This window comes from Natator depressus, chromosome 11, assembly GCF_965152275.1.
Source record: "Natator depressus isolate rNatDep1 chromosome 11, rNatDep2.hap1, whole genome shotgun sequence".
NCBI lineage: Eukaryota > Metazoa > Chordata > Testudines > Cheloniidae > Natator > Natator depressus.
The window spans coordinates 44,983,706-45,005,623 of record NC_134244.1 but is presented as its reverse complement, the minus strand read 5'-3'; the positions used below and the strand labels follow the sequence as shown (position 1 = coordinate 45,005,623).

The window sequence follows — 21,918 nt, the reverse complement described above, 5'->3', positions numbered from 1 at the left end:
TCATCCTTTTTCCTGCTAATGAATGGTCACTTAATCAGGTGATAGTTCATTTGATATTGTTGGCACCTGGATAAGGCATCAATTTGAATTTTGTCTTTGAGGAATTGGTTTGTGCCTGCTTTTCTAAGGTTGCAACATGTCTCAGTAATGTTATAGAGTCGAATCTTATAACTTTACATACAGGGTGGCCACACATATTTTACCAGGAGAATAATGATCAGCAAATTATGAGTTTTCAAATGATCCCTCACAAGTCATACTTTGTACAAAATCCGTTATAGTACTGTAAAAAAGGGGTGAACATAGGGATGCAGACTGTCGCAGAGAAGAGCCCCCAAAAAACTGAATTAACTGTCCCAAATAAATGGACATTGCAAGCTGCCACAATAAGAGACCTGCCTCCTGTGCAGTCCTGACTGCACCTAGGGCAAGGCTTCAGTTGGTGATTCCCCTCTTGGATGACCCTAGTATTGCTGATTCATTCCACCTGTTTTCTCGCTTTCTCTCTCCTTCCTTTTTTATTTTTTTGGCAATATTGGTTGCCATTTCTGATAGTGTTTACTCCCAAGTCTCCATTTTCTGCTTTCCTCCCCTTCTCTTCTTCAGGTGGCATGTGACCAGGATTCATCACAGAATTTGGTCCACGGGTTGACTCATTAGCTTCCCTGGCTTGGGTCCCTTTACAGGATGAAGGCCTATTTTTTTAAAGCATTTTGTGTATTTCTAATATTTTTGTACTGAAAATGTACTTGTCACCTGTTTGTCCATTAACATAATTGTTCAACAAAGCAGGGAGAAAACACTTATCTCTCGTGAGCATACAGATGTGTCCAACATTTCAGCAACACGTGCACTGCAATTCATTGATCTAGGCTCATTTAATTTGTCTGAAAACGAAATAATTTTTTCTTATCGAGAAAAGTCCGCGTTTTTTAAATCCACTTTATTGACACAGATGTAAAATGACAAATATGAGTGTGCCAAATCTTTTGTGAGCTATCAGCATCTAGCATGATCTGAGAGCCTAAGGTTAATGAAAAGTACATTCTACCAAAGGCATATGAAATAGTCGCTTCCCAAGTTACTCGAAGTATCCAACTTTTTACTGAATTTGTGGTTATATTAATTTGAAATGAAAAGTACAAAGACTTTTTAATAGCATGAGTGGAATTATTTTACAAGCTGTTGAGAATATTTGATTTATTTGTTGTCATCTAAACTATTATTTTATTAACAGGTAGTGAATTGGCTTGAAGGACCTGGATCAGAACAACTACGAACCCAGTGGGGGATAGGTGATTCAATTAGAGCCTCACAAGCTTTGCAACAGAAACATGAAGAGATTGAGAGTCAACACAGTGTGAGATATTCTCCCCTTCCCCAAATTACAACATGATTATGAGTAAACGTAATTAATTGTGAACAATGTATTCCAGTGACAGATTCTTAGGAATTTTTGAGCAAACCGTGATTTATCGGGTATAAAGAGGAGTATCTGCACTGTTTTAATTACCCCCTATGCCCATTAGATACAGATTTTTATGGTTTCCAGTGTAGATAATAAAATCTAACTATATGCTTTTTTTCTGTGTGTAATTCATGTTGATGTTTTAAAAGACACCATGATAATTTGTACTTTCAGTAAAAGTGAAATAAAAACAGGAAGAGTAAGCCTGAAAAAAGAACATTTTTGAAAATGTTTGTTATCTGTGCTGCTCTGGTAAATGAGATGTTTAAATTTGGAGCTTATTTGGCTAGAACCTACCACTGTCAGTTATCACTGAATGTAGATTTCAGTTAACAAGATTTGAAATATAATTTAGTTTAAAATAAAATTTGACAGCTTATTTCTAACTTTGATGACCAAATACTACTTTTTACTGCAAATCTGTTTACAGATACCTTTTGCAGACCTTTAAAGTGCAGTAGAAATATCCTCTCTATACAAACTGATTTGTTACTGAGATTTGATTACTCAGCATTCAGCAAGGGGAGGCTGCCTACTGTTTTGTCGTTTCTCTGCTGAACAAAGCTCCCTAAGTCACCTACTCTGAAGAGTGTAAATGGCATTTTCGTACCCAAAGGCATTCTCGGATCCTTATGTGTATAGAGCAGGGGTTGGGAACCTTCGGCACGCAGTCCATCAGGATAGTCCGCTGGCGGGCCATGAAACATTTTGTTTACATTGACCGTCCGCAGGCATGGCCACCCCACAACTCCCAGTGGCCGCGGTTCACTGTTCCCGGCCAATGGGAGCTGTGGGAAGTGACACGGGCCGCAGCTTCCCACAGCTCCCATTGGCCAGGAACGGCGAAGTGCAGCCACTGGGAGCGGCGGGGGGCGGGGGCTGTGCCTGCGGACAGTCAATGTAAACAAAATGTTTCATGGCCCGCCAGCGGACTATCCTGATGGACTGCGTGCCGAAGGTTCCCGACCCCTGGTATAAGAGTAACATCTGCTTGCTCTAATAACAAAATAATTGTAATGTTTTATTCATGTTAGTATTGTAGAGTGACATAGATAAGAAAGACTGAGCTGAATTCCATTCATGCTTGCGCATCATTAACAAAATGAGCTAAATTCTATTGGAGGACCAACTTTTGTCCTCAGGTTCTTGCAATCCCACCAAAGACCATGGGGTGCTGAGGTGTGACCGAGGTTTGAATTTGGCCTACAGAATACTTATCACTGTTGATAATGCATAATCAGGAAAGAACACAGCCTGGCTTTCAGTCCTAGTATGATTTTGCAGCACTGGCAGTTTTAAAAAAAATCTTTAGACTTATCGATTAAGCAAATTTGATCTGGAAATCATTGATGTATTAAACATGGAACCCCATTTACAAAGTCACTTTTCAAAGTAGTTCTGTACTTGAGTGCGTGTGCTTGTTTTTGCCCTCTAATCTGAGAGCATCTCCTATAATTGATCTGGAAATAAGCATTTGCTATCTGTCGTCTTCTCTTCCTCCTTTATCATTTTCCTAATTTTCTACAGTCTCTCTAGATATTTCTTCCCTCATTCCTAAAATCAAACGGCGTGCGTATCTGATCTTATCTCTTCTCAACTGCTCTTCCCCTCCCCAACTCCCCCTGCATTACTTTGGAAACATCTTCTATTTATTATTGACTGTATTGCTCTCATGCTGCTTTAGTTTCTGAAATGCTTCTATTTGTTTTTAATATTCTATGTGAATCCAGTCTTGAAAAAGAACTGCTTTAGATTTCTTGATAATAAGCAATTTGTGACCTATTTCATAGTTTCTCTGCATGTCTAATTTACTTGAGCTCATTGTCTCTAGTCAAATTTCTGCCTTTTCTTCATGGTCATGACCTGTATGAGTCTGGTCAATTTGGGTTTAGAGCTGGTCTTTTGACTTAAACAGTCTTGATTAAGGGCTTTGCAGGTCTTGTTATTGAAATATTCAATAGTGTACTTGTAGTTTTAATTCTGTTAGATATTGACAGCTTTTGCTACAGTTCACCATTTTTGCCTTGTTTATTGGGAAATGACAAGATAAAGCATTAATCACTAAATCAGGTATTTCATTAATACAACCAATAGGTGGCACTATCCTCTTATGTTCGAACTGAGTAGGACGTTTGAAGGTCATCTTGTCAGTCGACCAAAATAACAAAGATGTCTAGCAGCCATATTTGGTATTACAAGTTTACAACAACATCAGATGAACATTGGATTTCTTATCTTGATATATGAAGTAGGCTTTCATTCTCCGTGAATTCTCCATCATTTGAAACGTTTTTCTTATCTAAAGCTATATATTATGGTTTCAACAATATAAAGGTATATACGGCAACACTTTGGCGACACCTTCTCTCAAAAATGAAGAAACCTTAAAATAACCTGTTTCTATATTTTGCTGCCCCATTTTATTTGCAAGATATTTACTTCACTCTGCCTAAAATATTTTTCTAATAACATTTCTAAGTTTATTGCTAGCAGTAGTAATATTGCTGAAAGCAATATCATTTGATTCAAAGGCAGTCTTTCAATAATGGTTTAACATCGTGCTAGAGCCTTATCATTGTTTCTGTAGCATACCATGAATACCTTAATTTATAATTAAATAATGGTTTATGTTTAGAGAGTGGAATTTTTGTGCTGTGCAAGCAGCTATTAATGGGAATGTGTTTGCAGTATATGCCAATAGGTAGGTTGGGTTTAGAGTTGGAGACAATGGACCTCCCCCCTATCTTCAGGTAGTATCAGTAGGATCAGAAATACATACATTTTTTTGTAAAACTTGCAACTATATTTGAACTGATATAGGGCAGAGTGGGTTGATTTTAAATCACCAATTTTAATCATAATTTAAATCAACAAGAGGAAACCTTGATTTAAATAATTGATTTCAATTGTGTTTTGCTTTTATACTTTGAGTTGTTTTTTCTAAAGAGAGGTTGATTCTCATTAGTTGCTAACCATTAAAACATGGTGATTCACAGCTAAATGTATCCTTTACACTACATCTTGGTGCTCCTTTTTGCTAACAGGGAGGATATGCTATCTATGCACATTTATTTAAGCAGTTATTTACTTAAATTTATTCAGGCATAACTTTTACATTTTTAATTTTGTTGGAAAATGGCGAAAGAGGCATTTCTTATTTACTAGATGATGATGAATTGTTTTGCTTGTGATTTTTTGTGTACTTCTGTTTGGGTGAACTTCTGTTTCTGTAGCTCACGAAAGCTTATGCTCAAATAAATTTGTTAGTCTCTAAGGTGCTACAAGTACTCCTTTTCTTTTTGTGGATACAGACGAACACTGCTGCTACTCTGAAATCTGTTTGGGTGCTAATTCAATTACAGATGCACACAACCAGTATTTTATATTTTTTTTTATTAAATAGAACTACCTTAAAAGTGATGGATACATAAGGAGAAAAAAAGTTTATCCAAACATGTTTTGCATTTCAAGCTAATTGATGTATTAAAGAAAGGAAGTGTTATTGGTAGTTAATTGACTGAACTGTTTGTTTTTGGTTACTTCAAGATTTTAGAACTAACAGATCTTGCCCTCTCACACCTAGTTTTTATTTCTAGGGTACCTCAACCCTAGAAGCTAGGGTTATGATTCCCATCTTACGTAGACATAATCTTGCTAGCTCTCATGGAGATACCCTACTACTTTTAGCATGCTAGCTGTAGTAGCCTGGGCAGTGGTGAGCGATGGCACATGTTAGCTATCCCAAGTACATACCCACCGTATCTAAGTGGGTTTGAAGTTGGAACAACTAGCCTATGCCGTCACTTTCCTTTGTCAGTGCTACTGTGGTGATTACTATTTTTAACATGCTAGTTCGATGAAAGTTCGCATATGTATGTCTACTTGAGCTGGGGGTCGCATCTCTAGGTCCAAGTTTAGACGTAGCCATAGATTGGAAGAGGAAAACAAGCTCTTCCTGCTTTTTCAAATCCCAATTGTTTTCTTAACTTGGAATAAACAGAAATTAAGGGAGTATTCTCTCTGTACCTGCAGAAGAGGCTGCTGCTGTCAGAACCTGGTTTGAGACAAGCTTTCAAAATACACAGAGCTGCTCTTGGGGTCTGGGAAAGATGCTGAGAGAGTTACAGCTAAATACAAGGTCAAACAGATAATTGTTGAATATGTAGTTAGCACATATTTTAAGGTACTACTTATGTGAAACTATCTATTTATTTAGCTGTGACACACTCAATACCTTTTCCAGAGCTCAAGAAAACCTGAAGAAGAGTTCTGTGTAGCTCAAAAGCTTCTCTCTCTCACCAACAGAGGTTGGCCCAAAAAGATATTACCTCACCTACCTGGTCTCTCTAATATGCTAGGACTGACATGGCTACAACAATACTGGATAAAAGCTGGTTTATCACTGCAACAAACTCTGGTTCTAGGTGCTTAGCAAGTGACTTCTACCAATTCAGTTTGACTTTCTTGCTAACAACCAAGTACAGCTTAATATTATTTTTTGTATTTACTTATATGATTTTAATAGATTTTAAGTAGTTTAAATCTTAAAATAGGTTGTCAATTTCATATTTAATTTTACATGTATTTATTTTTTAAAAGTATACCTGTATTTAAATTTTAAAAAAATCAGATTATTTATTTGTCCATTTTCAAATCATCGATTTTTATCCACTCTGATACAGAATGCGAAATGCTTCTTGGCATGTACATTTTCAAAATGCTGCATAAACCTACACTTACTGCTCTTGTAGCTGAAAGATTCCACTGAGGTCCCATAAAGAAAAATATAATAAAATACTCGATACATTCAAATGCGCGTCATTTAAAAAGAAATAGATTTATTTTGGTGTTACTTTAAAGCTTTAATCATGTGGTTCTTGCTCTTTTTTTGTAGGAGTGGTTCGCTGTATATGTGGAGCTTAATCAGCAGATTGCAGCACTGCTAAATGCTGGGGATGAGGAGGACCTGGTAGAGCTGAAAGCACTACAGCAACAGTTGAGCGATGTCTGTTATCGGCAGGCCAGTCAGCTGGAATTTAGGCAAAATCTGTTACAAGCAGCGCTTGAATTCCATGGTGTTGCCCAAGATGTAAGCTTGGTTTTAAGTGTTTACAGGCTTACTTGCCAATACACTGTTGACATAGTATTATTGAAGTTCAGTATCTTGTACAAGGTGTATTGAAAAAACAAAGTCACTTCTGTGAAAAATGCAAAAGTCTTCATTTATTGGTAGCCTGATTGAAATACTGTCATTAAGGCTGAGGTCTGCTGTTTTGTAAGAGGAATGTGTACTGTAACACTTGACATTCTGGCATGGCCTTACATTTCTGTGCTATATAAATTGGAACATAAATCATAAGAGATTCAGCTAACTTCTCTGTACTTATATTTTTTGACTGGCTGGTTCTATTGCATGGGGTAGACTGTTCTTCAGAGTTTCTCTGTAAGATATTTTTCAAGCTCTTATTTGTCTGAAGTGGATTCTATCACACAACTTGGTGTTTTTTTTTCTTTAAAGCCCAGTTGCTGGAACCATGTATTAGGTGATAATTTCTGCTTTCATTTAAAAAATAAGTTTCTAGCCTTTATGGATGTGGAGAAAAGCTTGAAAACTTGATGTAAGTGACCCTAAAGGCTCAGAAACCAGAAGGCAAAGGAAAAGAACCCAAAATTTATTTGTTTGTTTTAATCTCATTATTTTTAAACTAATCTCATGATTTTTGGGAGCCTGACTCATGATTCTGGAACACTTGGGCTTGGCAAGACTGAGAGTGCTCACATGTCTTTTAAATATTAATTGCAACCGTAATGATTTCAGTACAAAGAATGGTTACATATCAGATAAAAGGTTTGTCTTTATCCCTCTCTATTTCAGTTGTCTCAGCAGTTAGATGGCTTATTAGGGATGTTGTGTGTAGATGTAGCACCAGCTGATGGAGCATCAATTCAGCAAACTTTAAAACTGCTTGAAGAGAAGCTGAAAAGTGTTGGTAAGCAGAAAATCGCTGAAATACAGAATTATAAATTATACTGGATCAAGTACTTGAAAGGGACAAATGCAGGGGACAATTTTTTCCATTTTTATTTAATATATTAAACTAATTTTCCCCTTGTTCAATTCTTCCTTTACACTCTTTTTCACCTCTTTCTTATATATAGTAAGATCACCTCTCCCCTAGCAGTAAAACCTGCATTCTCTACTGCATGTTTATCCCATATTTGGTTGTGCCATGTTCTGTGACTAGTTTATATGAAAAATGATAAAAGTAATATGCACACAAATGAAATATATTGTTACAGAGTTTACATTTAGCAACAAACCTAGAGTTTGAACCTTGGACTGCACCTCTTTCCCCAAGCATGGCCAGAGCATAGGAATATACTGCAAAAATTATATCCTAATCTCCCTGGAGGAAGATGAACCTCCTGTTCCCAAACAGTAAATCTTTTATGAATTATCTAAACTCTGAAGGGAGTTATGTTCTGCCTACCCAGCCCTAGCTAGGATGCTTGCAATGATAAGACTTGTAATTTAATATTTTTTACAAACTCTAAATGCCATATGTTAGCTTTATTATAAGGGAAAGGGCAGTAGGTAGGAAGAGAGATTGTGGAATGAAAAGATGTTATAAAATTGAAATAGCTGAAGTAATTAAATTTGAAAAGTTACTGCACGTGTGCAGTAATTTATTTCGTGTATACCTCAAACCATACACTATATTAATATGGCATACAATAAATATGCTGGGCTGTACATTTAACAGCAGACTTTAAGGGCAAGCACTGAAGGATTCTTCATACTACAGTATCCAAAAGTTTGTTAACTATGTAAAATAAATTTTAAAATCATAGCCTGCATGTTCTTTGCATGATAGACATTCACTGTCTCTGATAATGATTTAGAAATAAATATGTATGCTTAAGATTGTATGCACTAATTACCTATATATATGGTGAAGCAATTATAGCTGACTATCAAATCTGACATTTCCTTGAAACTTGTTTGTTTGTTTGTTTGTTTAATGGTCCAGCAAGTAAAAAAAAAAACAAATCAATTTCCCCTAGCATTCTGTAAATATTATAGAATGCTGCATCTAATTGATGCTCTCAGATCAATATGTTTCAATACAACCAAAATGTAAAGTTTGTAATCTAGGAACAAAGAATGCCAGCCATACATACAAATACGCAGGATTCCGTCCTGGGAGCAGTGATGCTGAAAAAGACTTGGGGATCATGGTGGATAATCAGCTGAACATGAGCTCCCATTGTCACACTGTGGCCAAAGGGCTAATGTGATCCTTGGATGTATTAAGAGGGGAATATCGAATAGGCGTACGAAGGTTATATTACCTCTGTAATTGGCACTGGTGCTACTACTCCTGGAATACTGTGTCCAGTACCGGTGTCCACACTTCAAGAAGGATGTTGAAAAATTGGAGAGGGTTTAAAGAATGGGGAAAACTAAACGGATTTAACAAACAAAATATTTTCATTTATTTTGGTTTTAGACTTAGGCCTGCAAGGTTTGCGTGAAAAAGGCCAAGGTCTTCTTGATCAGATATCTAACCAGGCATCCTGGGCCTATGGAAAAGATGTAACCATAGAAAACAAAGAAAATGTGGACCACATCCAGGGAGTGATGGAAGATATGCAGCTTAGAAAGCAACGGTAATTAATAGCACTTCTAGTGGTTATGATGATTTTTACATATTAAAAACTCACTTTAAAAAAAAAAAACAAAAAACACACCTGATGCTATTTTGCATCAGACCCTCATTTATATGGGTCTCAGCCATGTGATGATGGTGAAATCCTAATTTATGCAGCTGCAGTCTGGGTGACTTAAATCTCACATTCTATTTAAACAAGAGAGATGTTTTATTTTCTTCTTCCCTTAGAACTGTTGTTGTGGCACACTCCTAAACCCAAAGATGGCTACATTTCAGGGCTGGATGGTGGGTGTAGGTGGGAGGTGAAAGGGTGGTACATAAAGCCATGTGCTCTCTTCTGTTCTTATACTTAGATGTGAGAAACGTAGATTACTCGAAAATAAAGACATGGGGACAGTGTATGATCTCCTCTTGTAGGCACTACCAGACGCTCTGAGGCAATAACATATTCTCCACTTAGAACATATGCAGTTGGGGGGGAGGGGGCTGGGGAGCCCCAATGGGGTTGAAGCTAGGGAGCAGCAGACGTGTGGTATGCCCTTACAAAAGCACACCATAACTCATGCAGTCATTTAATCGTTACCTCTTCCTCCCAGATTTAAATTTCTGAGGGGAGGCCTCAATTCACTAGAGTATCCCTGTTTGGGAGTTCACTTAACGAGTTGTTTAATTTTAGGCATATGCCTAAATCCCACTGATTTAAATTTAAAGGTAAGCAAGTGCTTAAAAGCTGTCCTGCATAAGATGTGCTTAAGTATCTTCCTGAATTGGGGCTTTATTGTGTGAAAGACCATTATTTTCCCAATATTTCTTTTCCACCAATACAGTTGTTGTAGTTGCCACAGGGGTGTTGCATGATCCTCAGTTGGAGAGGAGGTGGTCTGTGTGATCGCAGGTGTGTGAGATGAGGAGGTGTTGGTCCATAAGAGAACCTCTCTGTTAAGGTGTGAGCCCCATTGATAAAATAGTTTGAAGACCACCTGTCCTAAACCTTTCTCCAGGAAGGATCCTTCCACCTGATAAATCCATTCAGCTTTGTAGCTCTGTTGAAGGGACAGCAGCTGTTCTCAAGTGCAAAACTTTTTCGTTACCTTTTATAGAAATGTGTTTTGAAAGTGACTTAAATGTAGCCCCTTAACATTTTCTCATCTTATCAAGAAGCCCTAGGTGTCTTATAGCTGCTCTAACCAAAGCAATCTTTGAAGATTTTTGTTTGTTTTGAATTCATGTTGACAAATGACATCCTTTGTATACTAATATGGCACATGTTTTTGTTAAAATAATTGAAACTTGGACCATCAGAACTAAATAAAATCCACACTTTTCCTTACCATTACTATTGTGGTTTCTACCAGACACAGAAAAGAAGTTTGGACAGTTAGAATTCTACCTAATTTGCACAAGTTATACTAGATAAAAGGAAATGTCCAAGGACTGATCTTGGAAAATATTCATCTCAGCACAAAAGCGCATTTTTCTGGCTCAAGTACATCAGCTTCCATAACAAGAAAGCCTCATCTGTAATATTACTGACATTTTTTTTTGCAGAGAAAGAACAATATAGTTAGGAGCTGAATGTGAATTTTCTCCCCTCTGATAGATATGCACAAAGGAATTTGTATGACTATAAGTCCTTTAGTTAGCCCGAATACAAATCACGTTCAAAGTAAAATCAGACAAGGCATTAGTTTTTAATTTATTTTCGCACTTGAATTGCAAGATTTGCTTGCAGTAGTTAATTGTAAATAGTTTTAAGATTCCTGGTAGGTCCAAACCATGCGTGAGTAACACAATAAGAATTGTAAAATATTGGCTACTAAACCTATCCAATGTTTCATACAGTTTTTGAATGTTTGTTTCTAGGGATATTTTGGCTAGATCACTAAAATTCTTGGAATCTAAAAGTAATGTTTTCTCTCACAGTAGCTGCTGCTCAGTGTAAGCGTTGCAGCACTGCAAGGCACACTTAACAAAGCTCAAAATTTTAATACATTGCAGGGCTCATGCAAATTACAAAGCCTGTTTGAAAAACCTGCTTGTGCATGTGCATATCCTGTCACTTACAAAGCTAATGGTTGCTATCATGATTATCTGAATTTGTTACTGAGCTGTGTAGCATTCTGATTCTCCGTCTATATTCAACTAAATATCTTTTAAATTCAGAGAGCGAGAAGTCATTATTTAGATTAATGTATTATAATATTGAGCTCTGAAGGTTGACAGGAAAGTGCTTCCAATATTTTCATATCATGACTGTAGAAAATGAATTAATTATGTCATGAGTTTAGTTTTAGCTATCCTCTTTCTGCATTCATTTTATATAAATTACATTTTGAATGGATTCCGACGAGTTATAGCAAAGAAAATCATCCAAACTAATCTTAAAAGTCTTTATGGTTCTTGTTTATGATGATTAATTTATCTTGTAACCTTTTAAATAATAGTTGGCTAAAAATGGTGGAGTGGGGAAATGCAGATGAATTTTAGACATTCTCCAGTTGTCTTGAAGGCAATGGCTGTTGACACATCAGTGTTTTTTAGTGTTCAGCTGCCATTTACTGCACGTTTCTTTGGAATGCATTGCAAAATCCAGTAATGTGTGAGCCAGGCTAGTGGCACAATGATGCGTAATTACCTCTTTCATGAAAACTGACTTCTTGATGCATAGGTTTAAAAATGCATAAATTGAGATACCATAGCACTTATTCCCAGGGTATATTTAGTGTGCTGAATGGTTACTCTTTCTGTGATGTTATTTCAGTTATCCCTAAATGTTTGGGTTTCCTCAGGTGTGAGGACATGGTAGATGTGCGACGGCTAAAGATGCTTCAGATGGTACAGTTATTTAAATGTGAAGAAGATGCTGCTCAGGTAAGGACTGGCTAAAGAACTTCACAGTTCTGCTATTTTCAGAGATGTATGTTGGTTGAACTGTATGAAATAGTCCTTAAATGTGTATTGAATAAACATGATTGTGCTTTTGTGATGGCATGATGCTTCCAGATATTGAGGGCTCGTATAATGTGGCTACCATATAGCTCTTCACCCAGGCTGTGTCTTGGTACTAAATGCAAACTTTTCTCTATGATGAACCTAATTTAATTGGCAGTCTTGATTATGACATTTCTGACTGTTGTATGATTTATGTAATCATACGTCAGGTTTTATCTTAATCTAAATTAAAATGCCTGAATTACAACTCTTTTTTTCTAGAGCCATATAGGAACCATCAAACCACTTCTGCAAATATTATGCTGACAAATGCTTTTTTCAATTTTAAAGTATATTTTTTTCTCTTTTAATTCTTTTAAATTTAAGTCTTTTATTTTGTTTTTAATTACTTCAGAGTATTCACAAAGAGTAAAGTTATGGCAATGAATAAAAATAACAGTTTGGAAATTGGGGTTATATACAGAATAGTGATTTAGTTGAGACCTTTTCTGATTTTTTAAATGCAGAGCGATTTAAATTTGGCTCGGTGTACTTGATGATTTTCTTTTTAATCCGCTTTAAAGCCAGTTTCTATTCGTTTAATTTACTTCTCTTTTTAAGGCAGTAGAATGGTTAAGTGAACTGTTGGATGCTCTGCTTAAGACCCACATCAGATTGGGAGATGATGCTCAAGAAACCAGAGTTTTGTTGGAAAAGCATCGAAAGTTTTTTGATGTTGCACAGGTGAGTGGTGGATTATCTTCATTCTAGAAACTCACTTTTTGCATAGCTACAGGCAGCTTTTAGCTGTATTTGGTGTAAATTTGGGGGACAATAGTAGAGTTTCCACTGTTAACTGTTTTTGTAGTTTGCATCCATGCTTGCATAGGGAAATACTGATAGCCGAAATCAGTGATTAGATTTAGAAAGATTTTAAAGCTGCAGTACCCATATTGATGCTGACAGTCTTATGACCTTTGTCGGTTCTGATGGGCACAGGAAATGCAGAGCATAAAAGAAGTTTGATGTTGATAAAAATGGGAGATGTCTGAGACAGTTTTCCTAATGAATTCTGAAGTGATTGCAATGAATGTAGCAAAAATATGGGCCAGCCATCTGGCATTTTGGTAAAGCTGTGCATTACAGTGCAAGAGATGTGGGTTTCATGTTTGTTTCCAGGATATAGGTAACTGGAGATTGAGGCACTACATTGTATCTCAAAAGCAACTCTCACACAGATGCAGAGACTCCTGATGGGCATTAAAAAACAACAACAACAACAAAACCCAGAAATATAGCTATCTACTTAGTGAACTAATTATTCACACAATTTGTAGATGATGTATTTCACTGGACTAGATCAGTTCAAGCATGCTTTGTGGAATTACATCTAAGAGAATTCATCTCTTGCAGGTTTGTCTGTATTGTTACATATTGTCTATTCTGAAGCTGAAATTAGAATTTTACATGTACTCTGTTTTTTCTTTGCAGAGTACTTATGATTATGGGAGACAGTTACTACAGGCTACAGTTGTACTGTGCCAGTCTCTGCGATGCACTTCTAGGTCCTCAGGAGACACACTTCCGAGACTAAACAGAGTATGGAAACAGTTTACAATAACTTCTGAAGAGAGAGTACACAGGTTGGAAATGGCTATTGCATTTCATTCAAATGCTGAAAAGGTGAGTTGTTTTAGGAAGAAAAACTAGTTCTCTTTTAGTTGAAGTAAAATGAAAAATAAACATGTAAATTAAATCCTGCTGTGTATTTATTGGGCTACAATCAAATTCTGCTTATTTTGCTTTTTCCATTTTTTAAAACAAAATTAAATAGCATTTTCTACATTGAAAATATATTTTATAGTTCAGCTGTTTGAAATGTAAAATGAATCCCATAAAACTGTCAAAAATGTAAATCATTGTCTCTTCCATTTGATTATCCTAGTCACTTAGCTTTAAATTACTTACGATTGGAAGATATTGACACGAGAGGGCTGTATAATCAACAGTAATACCTAAGAGAGAAAAGACAGTCTTTGTGGTTAAGGCACTGGACTAGGAGCCAGAACAACTTGGCTCACTTCCTGGCTCTGATGCTGACTTTTTGGACAGGCGGGGGACAGAGGGGGGTTATTGTTAGGAGTGCTCTGTGTTGGTATTGTCTTTATCATAAAAGTAAGTGTCCCACGACTGTCCCCTATGGGGTATTAGTTGTGGTCGCAGAGAAGAGCGCGTGTAGCCTACCATAAAGTTGTGAGGAAAAACTGCCCTTGCATTAGCTACTGCAGGACTAGCTGGGGGCACTCAGATGCATGAGTTCCAGAAAATGTTAGTTTGTGATTAAGGAAAAGGCAAATTAATTCTTCAGAACATACAGGTTATGATGATTTGGGGAATATGGGTTGTTGGTGCTGTACCATACAGCAGATGCATGAATGTACATTATCGCTTTTATACCAGTGTTTTTAGAAAAAAAAAAATTATGGCAAGGATCTTAAAATCTATTTATCTTCAATGCACACATCATCATGGTATATGGTAGTCAATATAGGACACAGTGAATGCATAAATTCAAATTGATATTGAAGCACAGTCTTGTTGTAGAGTTAATCCATATATTCCTGATTTCCAATAATTTTTTTCTTAGTTAGAAATCATTTTGGATTTAAGGGTATTGGGAAGCTCAGGAGATTGGTAATGGGCTACCAAGTCTTGTGGCTATGCTATCAATTCAGATCAAATCTAGGTCAGTAGTGTCTGAAAGCTATTCAAATCTGATGATAAATGGTAAGAGTTGGTAAATGATGTGACTGTCTCAGTCCAGCTCTTAATGGAGAGTTGTCCATATCACAAAAACTATTTCATAATTGGAAATAATTCACTGACACATTTGTAGGCAGTCTAAGTAGAAAGAAGTGAATGGATATGCAGAGAATTAGCTTCTCACCCATAAAGGTAGGTAGTCTTCCTACAACTGTGTTGTGGTATATTGGTGGGACAGTGTGAAGAACCCTGCAATGCTACTGCCCATACGCTTTACCAATTCAATTGATAAATCAGGACTTCAACATTGCCAGTCTGGTGGCAGACCTTTTACAAGCACCCCTTTTGCTCAAACTTTACCAAAAGAGGAAAAGGATGACTTCGGATTTAGGTGAAAATATAGTTAAGTACTGACATTAGGTCCAGATCCAGTGTAGCAATTTGTGTGGTCCTGTGTTTTAACCCTTTCACACCTGTTGAACTTTGCACTAGTGTGTAGAGTCTGAAAAACTGGTTGGAGTTCTCAGGAATAATTTGAGTGGCTCCTTTATTATTCATGTGCTTGTATTTCAAATTGCTGCTTGGCTTGTTGGCTGATATGCGTTATTTTTGTATGCATTTGAATTAGTTGTTGGAATACTTGGTAGTGAGTTGTGGTTAAATTTTATTTATTTATTCATTTATGTATTTGGAACTGCTTAGCAGTAATGTAAAATGTATTGGCACACAGTGCAGCAGCACAGACTATCTTGTCAAGGTGGGTTAGTCATTTGTGTTAGATTTTTCTGAGTGTACTTGGATTGTTACAAATTGGTCTTACATAAATGTGTACATGAAGATGCATTAACTATGCTGGTGAATGTCTCTGCAGAAGCTTGATACTGTCCACTCTCTCTTTTGTTTTACATTTTCGTGGTGTTTGTTACAGATTTTGCAAGAATTTCCAGAGCAGCCTGAAGCCATTCATGAAATGGAGCAATTGGATGAAATTGAAGCAGTTGGGAAATCACTGTTGGACAGATTAACAGTGCCTGTAGTGTATCCTGATGGGTATGGAACATGTTATTGTAATGCTTTCTCAATATGCTTTTGTGACAGTTTGGCAGTGGTATGATTAGAACATTTAGTGTTTAAATTGTTCATATTTATAAATTATCTGAAAAGCAGAGTGTACAATGAGGTGGCAAAATTTGCAGAGTATACAAAATTACGCAAAACAGTTGTGTCCAAAGCTGATTACAAAGTGTTACAAAGGGATCTCAATGAACTGGGTGACTGGGCAACAAAATGGCAGATGAAATTCAGTGCAAAGTAATGTAAGGTAATTGCAACTATAGATAAAAAATTATGGGGTTTCAATTAGCTGTTATTACTCAAGAAAGACATCTTGGAGTCATCATGAATTAGATATCTATAAACATCTGTTCAATGTGGAGCAGTAGCTAATGGAATGTAAGGAACCATTATGACATGGATAGATAAGACAGAAAATAACATAATGCCACTGTATAAATCCATAAGACGTCCATGCCTTGAACACTGTGCAGTTCTGGTTGCTCCATCTCAAAAAAGATGTATAAGGATTGGAAAAAGTACAGCAAAGAGCAACAAAAACGACTGGGGTATGAAACAGCTTCCATATGAAGAGAGATTAAAAAGTCTGGGACCGTTCATCTTAGAAAAGGGATTAAGGGGTATATGGTAGAGGTCTATAAAATCATGAATATTATGGAAAAAGTGAATAGGGAAGTGTTGTTTACCCATCTATGGAACACAAAAACTATGGGTCTCCCGATGAAATTAATAGGCAGGAGGTTTAAAACAAACAAAAGGAAGTACTCCTTCACACAGTGCACTGTCAACCTGTGAAATTCATTGCCATGGGATGTTGTGACCGCCAAAAGTATAACTGGGTTCAAAAAAGAATTAGATATGTTCTTGGAGGATAGGTCCATCAATGGATATTAGCCAAGATGGTCAGGGACACACTGCCATGTTCTGGGTGTCCCTAAACTTCCAACTGCCAAAAGCTGGGACTGGATGACAGCTGGTGGATCACTCACTGGTTTGTTCGTTCCCTTTGAAGTATCTGGCACCAGCCACTGTCAGAAGACAGGATACTGGCTAAATGGACCATTGGTATGACCCAGTATGGCTGTTCTTACGTGCTTAAATAGCAATGTAATGAACTGCTATCAGGATTTTTTTCTTGGGAGTAGAAAAGGGGGCAGTTCCACTCCATAGCTAGCCGATGGGGGGGTGGGGGGAAGCAATAGAAATAATCTGCCCATTGCTTTCAACTGTATTATTTATTTTCATGCACTCCATCAACACAAGGCACTCATACTTTGAACTACAGGCTTTGGAGCTTGAGTGAGATGTTCTCCCTCTGAGTAGTGCTGCTGAGTAAGCAGGTAGCCACATTCTGCACCAACCAAAGTTTTCAAATTGTCTTCAGTTGCAGCTCCAATTAGACACTGCTGCAATAGAAATACAGAAAAGCATGCATGGTTCTTGCTTACGTAAGGCCTGGCTCTTCCCAGTGAGCTCACTGTTTATCTTTCGTGAACGCTTAAAATTCACCAATTTAATTATTTTTTAAACATGTCTTAATTTCTTTGTCTGTGAAATTTCCATTTCACACACTGAAAACTGGTGAAATGAGTTATCTGAAGCAAGACCCAGTTGCTGGTCCGTCAGGGTTTTCCTCCAGGGATGATTGTAACCAGAAATCAAAACAAGTAAACATAGGCAAAATAAAGTACTGGAAACCTCCTCTCACAGTCATTCACAAAGTCTTTCCCCTAAGACCTCTGAGCCCTTGGTAGTTATGGTTACATATAAAGTTTCAACTTTTGGGGCCACCTTAAAAAATGGGCGAAGGTCCCAAGCAGTCATTTCCTCCTCCTGATTGCTCTCCAGGCAACCAGCCCAAAGACCAAGCTTATCCCAGACTCTGAAATGCTGGCAGGCTGGGGTACTACTCCTTCATTTCATGTGGTGGAGGTGGGGCAGCTCACCACTGCTGCTCTTTGTATTTTAAAATGTTGCTCATGCCTTCTGTCTCCTTACGCTTAGCTGTCAGAATGATGGAAGGAGCATTTCCAATGCAAATATTTATTCATAAATTAAATGATGCTTTTGCTGCCTGCCATCATTCTTGCAAATAGAAACTTATTCATCTGAATGTTTATGAATCCTGGCAAAGCCAGTCTGAGTGTTTTATTTGTGGGAATATTTATCTATACTTTTTCTTCATTTAATCCTCGCTAGTATCAGTCATTCTTATAATGCTCATTGGGTTAAGACCCATTTCGCTGGAAGAAGTACTATCTCTTAGGCCAAATCCAATGCTTACCTAGAATGGGTTGGCACAACTGCTGTGTGCTCTTCCATATATACATTATAGCAGGGTGGGCAAATTACAGCCCTCAGGCAGGATCCAGCCTGTCAGGGCTTTGCATGTGGCCCACGGGATTGCCACCCCTTCGGTGCCATGGGCCCCGTGCCGCTGCTGGAAGCAGCCGGCACCTTGCCCCTGTGGGGGGTGGGGCAGGGGGCTCCGTGCTCTGCCCTCGCCTCCAGGCACTGCCCCACGCAGCTCCCATTGGCCAGGAATGGGGAACCGCACCAATGGGAGCTTTGGGGGAGGTACCTGCAGGGGAGGGCAGCACGCGGAGCTCTCTGCCTCCCCCTCCCCGAGGGGCCACAGGGACGTGGTGCCGGCTGCTTGTGGGAGCAGCGCAGGGCCAGGGCAGGCAGGGAGCCTGTCTTAGCCCCACTGCATGCCGCTGCCATCCTGGAGCCACTCCAGGTAAGTGGTGCCTGGCCGGAGCCCGCACCCCGAATCCCTCCTGCACCCCAAACCCCAACCCCCTCCCCTGAGCCCCTTCCTGCACCCCGCACCTCCTCCTGCACCCCAACCCCCTGTCCTGAGCCCCTTCCTGCACAACGGACCCCCTCCCACACTGCACACTGCCTCCCGCACCCCAACCCCCTGCCCCAGCCCTACATTCATGGCCCTGCATTCAATTTCCCCACCCAGATGTGGCCCTCAGGCCAAAAAGTTTGGACACCCCTGCATTATAGAGTAGACAGTATGCTTTTTTTATGCTCTGATTTCTGTTCCTGAGAAGCAATCTTACCTTTGGTTTGAGCAATTGCTGTTTAGTTTGTATCTTGTTAATGAGACTTTGTCCATTTCTGGGAATGGAATATCTTTCTTACATGGAAATGGTGTTTTTCTGATAAACTGGGTCCATCTCTAATGCCTCACATGTAGTTGCTATTTTGTGGGGTTATAGTGGTGCTAGTATTTTTTTAATAGTCCCTTCTCTGAAATGTCACCTCTTTTTAAGGACAGTCAGGTTTTTTATTGTGCTTTGCACTTTTCTGGATAAATTACTGTAAGGGACATTTGTCAACTTACAAATCGTACTTCTGTCTGAACAGTTTTTATCTTCTCTTCTTACTTGCAACACCACTGATTGCTGTAGTTAAGAGATGAGAGGAAGAAATATTTTTCTCAATTTTTTTTCAGTTTACTTTGTGCATTTGACATTTTTGGTATAGTCAGCTTCTCTGTTCCTGGTATAGTTGTCAGTAAAGTATTTCTTCTATAGGTCTTTTCCATGGCAAGAGTGGAGAAAAAGCTTTTTTTTTTTTTGAGAGCAAGGGACTCTGGTTGAAAAACCACAAGAATTGACAGATGGACTCAGGGGCAAGTGTACTACCTGAAACCGCTTTTAACTCATTTTTTAAAGTTGATTAGATTTGAAGTTGACAGTGTCCCTATATGATTGAGTGTGCCATCCCTTTCTTTAACCAATTTCACTCTAACCTCCTCTACCTCCTAGCTTGTAAGTACTGTCTGTTTTTTTTCCTGCAAGTTCAGCTTTCATGGTTAGGGAAGGTAACAGCAGTCTCAGGACAGCCAGTAGTGGTGCTGCAATGTCATTGATCACTTGTGTCTGTTGCTATATGATGAAATCAAAATCCCATGAGTAAGACAATGACTTTGTCAATCAGAGAAGTAGCATTTACATAAGAAAAACTTCATATTCTTTTAGCATAAACTAAATTAATTAAATGGACAGTTTTCTTTTCTTGTAGCTATAAGGAGATATGTAATGTATTTGTGTAAGTTGTTGACATATTATGAATTTGCACAGCACATTTTGGGTGTTACTGCAATACAAATAACCTTTTTACTGTGTTGTAACATTTATTAAACAAACATTTGTTAAACATTGCTGACTATTTGGACATTAAGGTAAAAACGCCAATAACAATTACACATTTTTGAAAAATGGATTTGGTCCTCAGAAGTGCCAGATTGGCCATCCTGCAGCTACAGAACAGAGCAAATGTAGCACAGGGAGTGGGAAAGCAAACTTACGTTGACCTGCTAACATGCTTCATAGCTGTTCTGAAGGGACTGCTTTGGTGAATGAGTGGATGGCTCAGTCTCCCTATTCATTCTGTCCTGGGTTTATTTTCTGACAATTTAGGGTCTGCTCTAAAGCCCACTGAAGTTGGTGTTTAAAATTACAAGCAGAAAAGAACCTATATTTCTATGCTGTTTGAAGTTTTCAGGATTTTATTTGTTTTCACATGAGAATTCTAGTACAGTTTTACCTTTCTGTGTTTGTTTGTGTTTGTTTTTTAGTACCGAGCAGTACTTTGGGAGCCCAAGTGACATGGCTTCCACAGCAGAACACATTAGAGAGAAGATGAAGCTACTTAGCCTGAAAAAGCAGCAGCTGAGACAACCAGAAGCCACTACCCCAGAGAGCTAATAGACTGGACCCTTATCTACCAGCTCAGAATAAGACTTCAGTTTGTAACCCAGCATGTCGTCTGAATATTACAGCATTTAACATAATGCATTTCATAGCCATTATAAAAGCCTCATCTTTTTCAAAGTAAACATTGCTCCTCAACATCGTAACACTGTACATCTGCCAAGCCATAATTATTTAACATGCTATGAAACCATAGATTTCAAGTATCTTATCAAAAGGAACTGTAAACCTTGCACTGAAAAATTGCTGTAAAGCTTTACCCTGACCTGTCAGTTGCTTCTTAGTTAAACAGCTGACATAAGCTTTGAATGGTGCTAATCAGAATGTAGAAATTCCACATATGAAACAGCAGCTCTCTTTACGCCCCCCCCCACCCCAAGTGATGTAGTATTTTTAGGCTGTAGGTAAGCTACCTGTTTGCGTAGACAGTGGTGACCCTATCATTTTAATTTGTAATACTTCAAAAATGACCATTTCTGTTGTGCCAATATGCAACCTGCCCATCAAATCTTTGATATATCAGATTCATTAAACAGATGTTTTCCTATTTGTATTGATATGTATTAAAAGCTGATTGTGCTTAATAAAAACCATCTTTTAAAAATCTGATACAAATTGGTGGTTCTGATTTATCTTCCCAAATGCGAATACTCTGTTCGTTACACACTCAAAGTTGCTAAAACCACATTTTTACGAAGTCCGTATCATTCTTCTTAAGGGTCACATTATGGTACCCTTCATAGCTGAGTAGTGCCTTTCTTTAGGAGTAGTTCCACTGACATCAGTGGAACTACTCCTGGCGCAAGCTAGGAGGGTATTACAATCTGGCCCTCAATGACTGGTTTTTTTTATTTGTTTTTAAACCAGGAAAAGTCAGCAGTGCACAATAGCAAACTGTTATGTGCACAAGACAGAGGACAAAACATAACAAGGATGTCCCTATAAACTCTGTTGTTGTTCATGGTTGGTAGGTGTTTTCTGTGTTTCATTTATGATCTTTTGACACCTATAATGGGAGAGGATGGTCTATGCCCTTTGGATTGAGGATGTTGAGCAGTGTGGACTCTAGACGCCTTCACTATTGCTTCTCGGTGGTTGAAGATTTTCATTTCATTAGAAGTGGTCAATATGAAATTCCCAAACAGTTTAAAACCATTAAAAACAAGATTTATTAAGAATAGGAAATCAGATTAAAAGAAAATAAACTCTATGCATAATTTGGCTAGCCTTTCACCCTGCAAAAACTAATCCAGATACATACCATTCATGTCCGTACAGG

At 38.0% G+C, this 21,918-nt stretch overlaps 1 protein-coding gene across 7 annotated transcripts in view; it reads left to right on the top strand.

Annotated features, from left to right (window-relative positions):
- SESTD1 (SEC14 and spectrin domain containing 1) overlaps positions 1 to 21,135 on the top strand; it is a 117,240-nt gene extending 96,105 nt beyond the window's left edge. For 6 of the 7 annotated variants that reach the window (XM_074967690.1, XM_074967687.1, XM_074967688.1 and 3 more), the window contains 9 exons: positions 1,238 to 1,360; positions 6,363 to 6,557; positions 7,344 to 7,458; positions 8,980 to 9,139; positions 11,931 to 12,012; positions 12,694 to 12,816; positions 13,564 to 13,755; positions 15,764 to 15,885; positions 20,504 to 21,132. In XM_074967690.1, coding sequence (XP_074823791.1) covers positions 1,238 to 1,360; positions 6,363 to 6,557; positions 7,344 to 7,458; positions 8,980 to 9,139; positions 11,931 to 12,012; positions 12,694 to 12,816; positions 13,564 to 13,755; positions 15,764 to 15,885; positions 20,504 to 20,633 — 1,242 coding nt within the window. In that variant the 3' untranslated portion in view covers positions 20,634 to 21,132. Of the gene's footprint in view, positions 1 to 1,237; positions 1,361 to 6,362; positions 6,558 to 7,343; positions 7,459 to 8,979; positions 9,140 to 11,930; positions 12,013 to 12,693; positions 12,817 to 13,563; positions 13,756 to 15,763; positions 15,886 to 20,503 lie in introns of all 7 variants that reach the window. The other variant, XM_074967693.1, reaches the window with a different exon arrangement.
- The last annotated feature ends 783 nt before the right edge of the window (positions 21,136 to 21,918 follow it).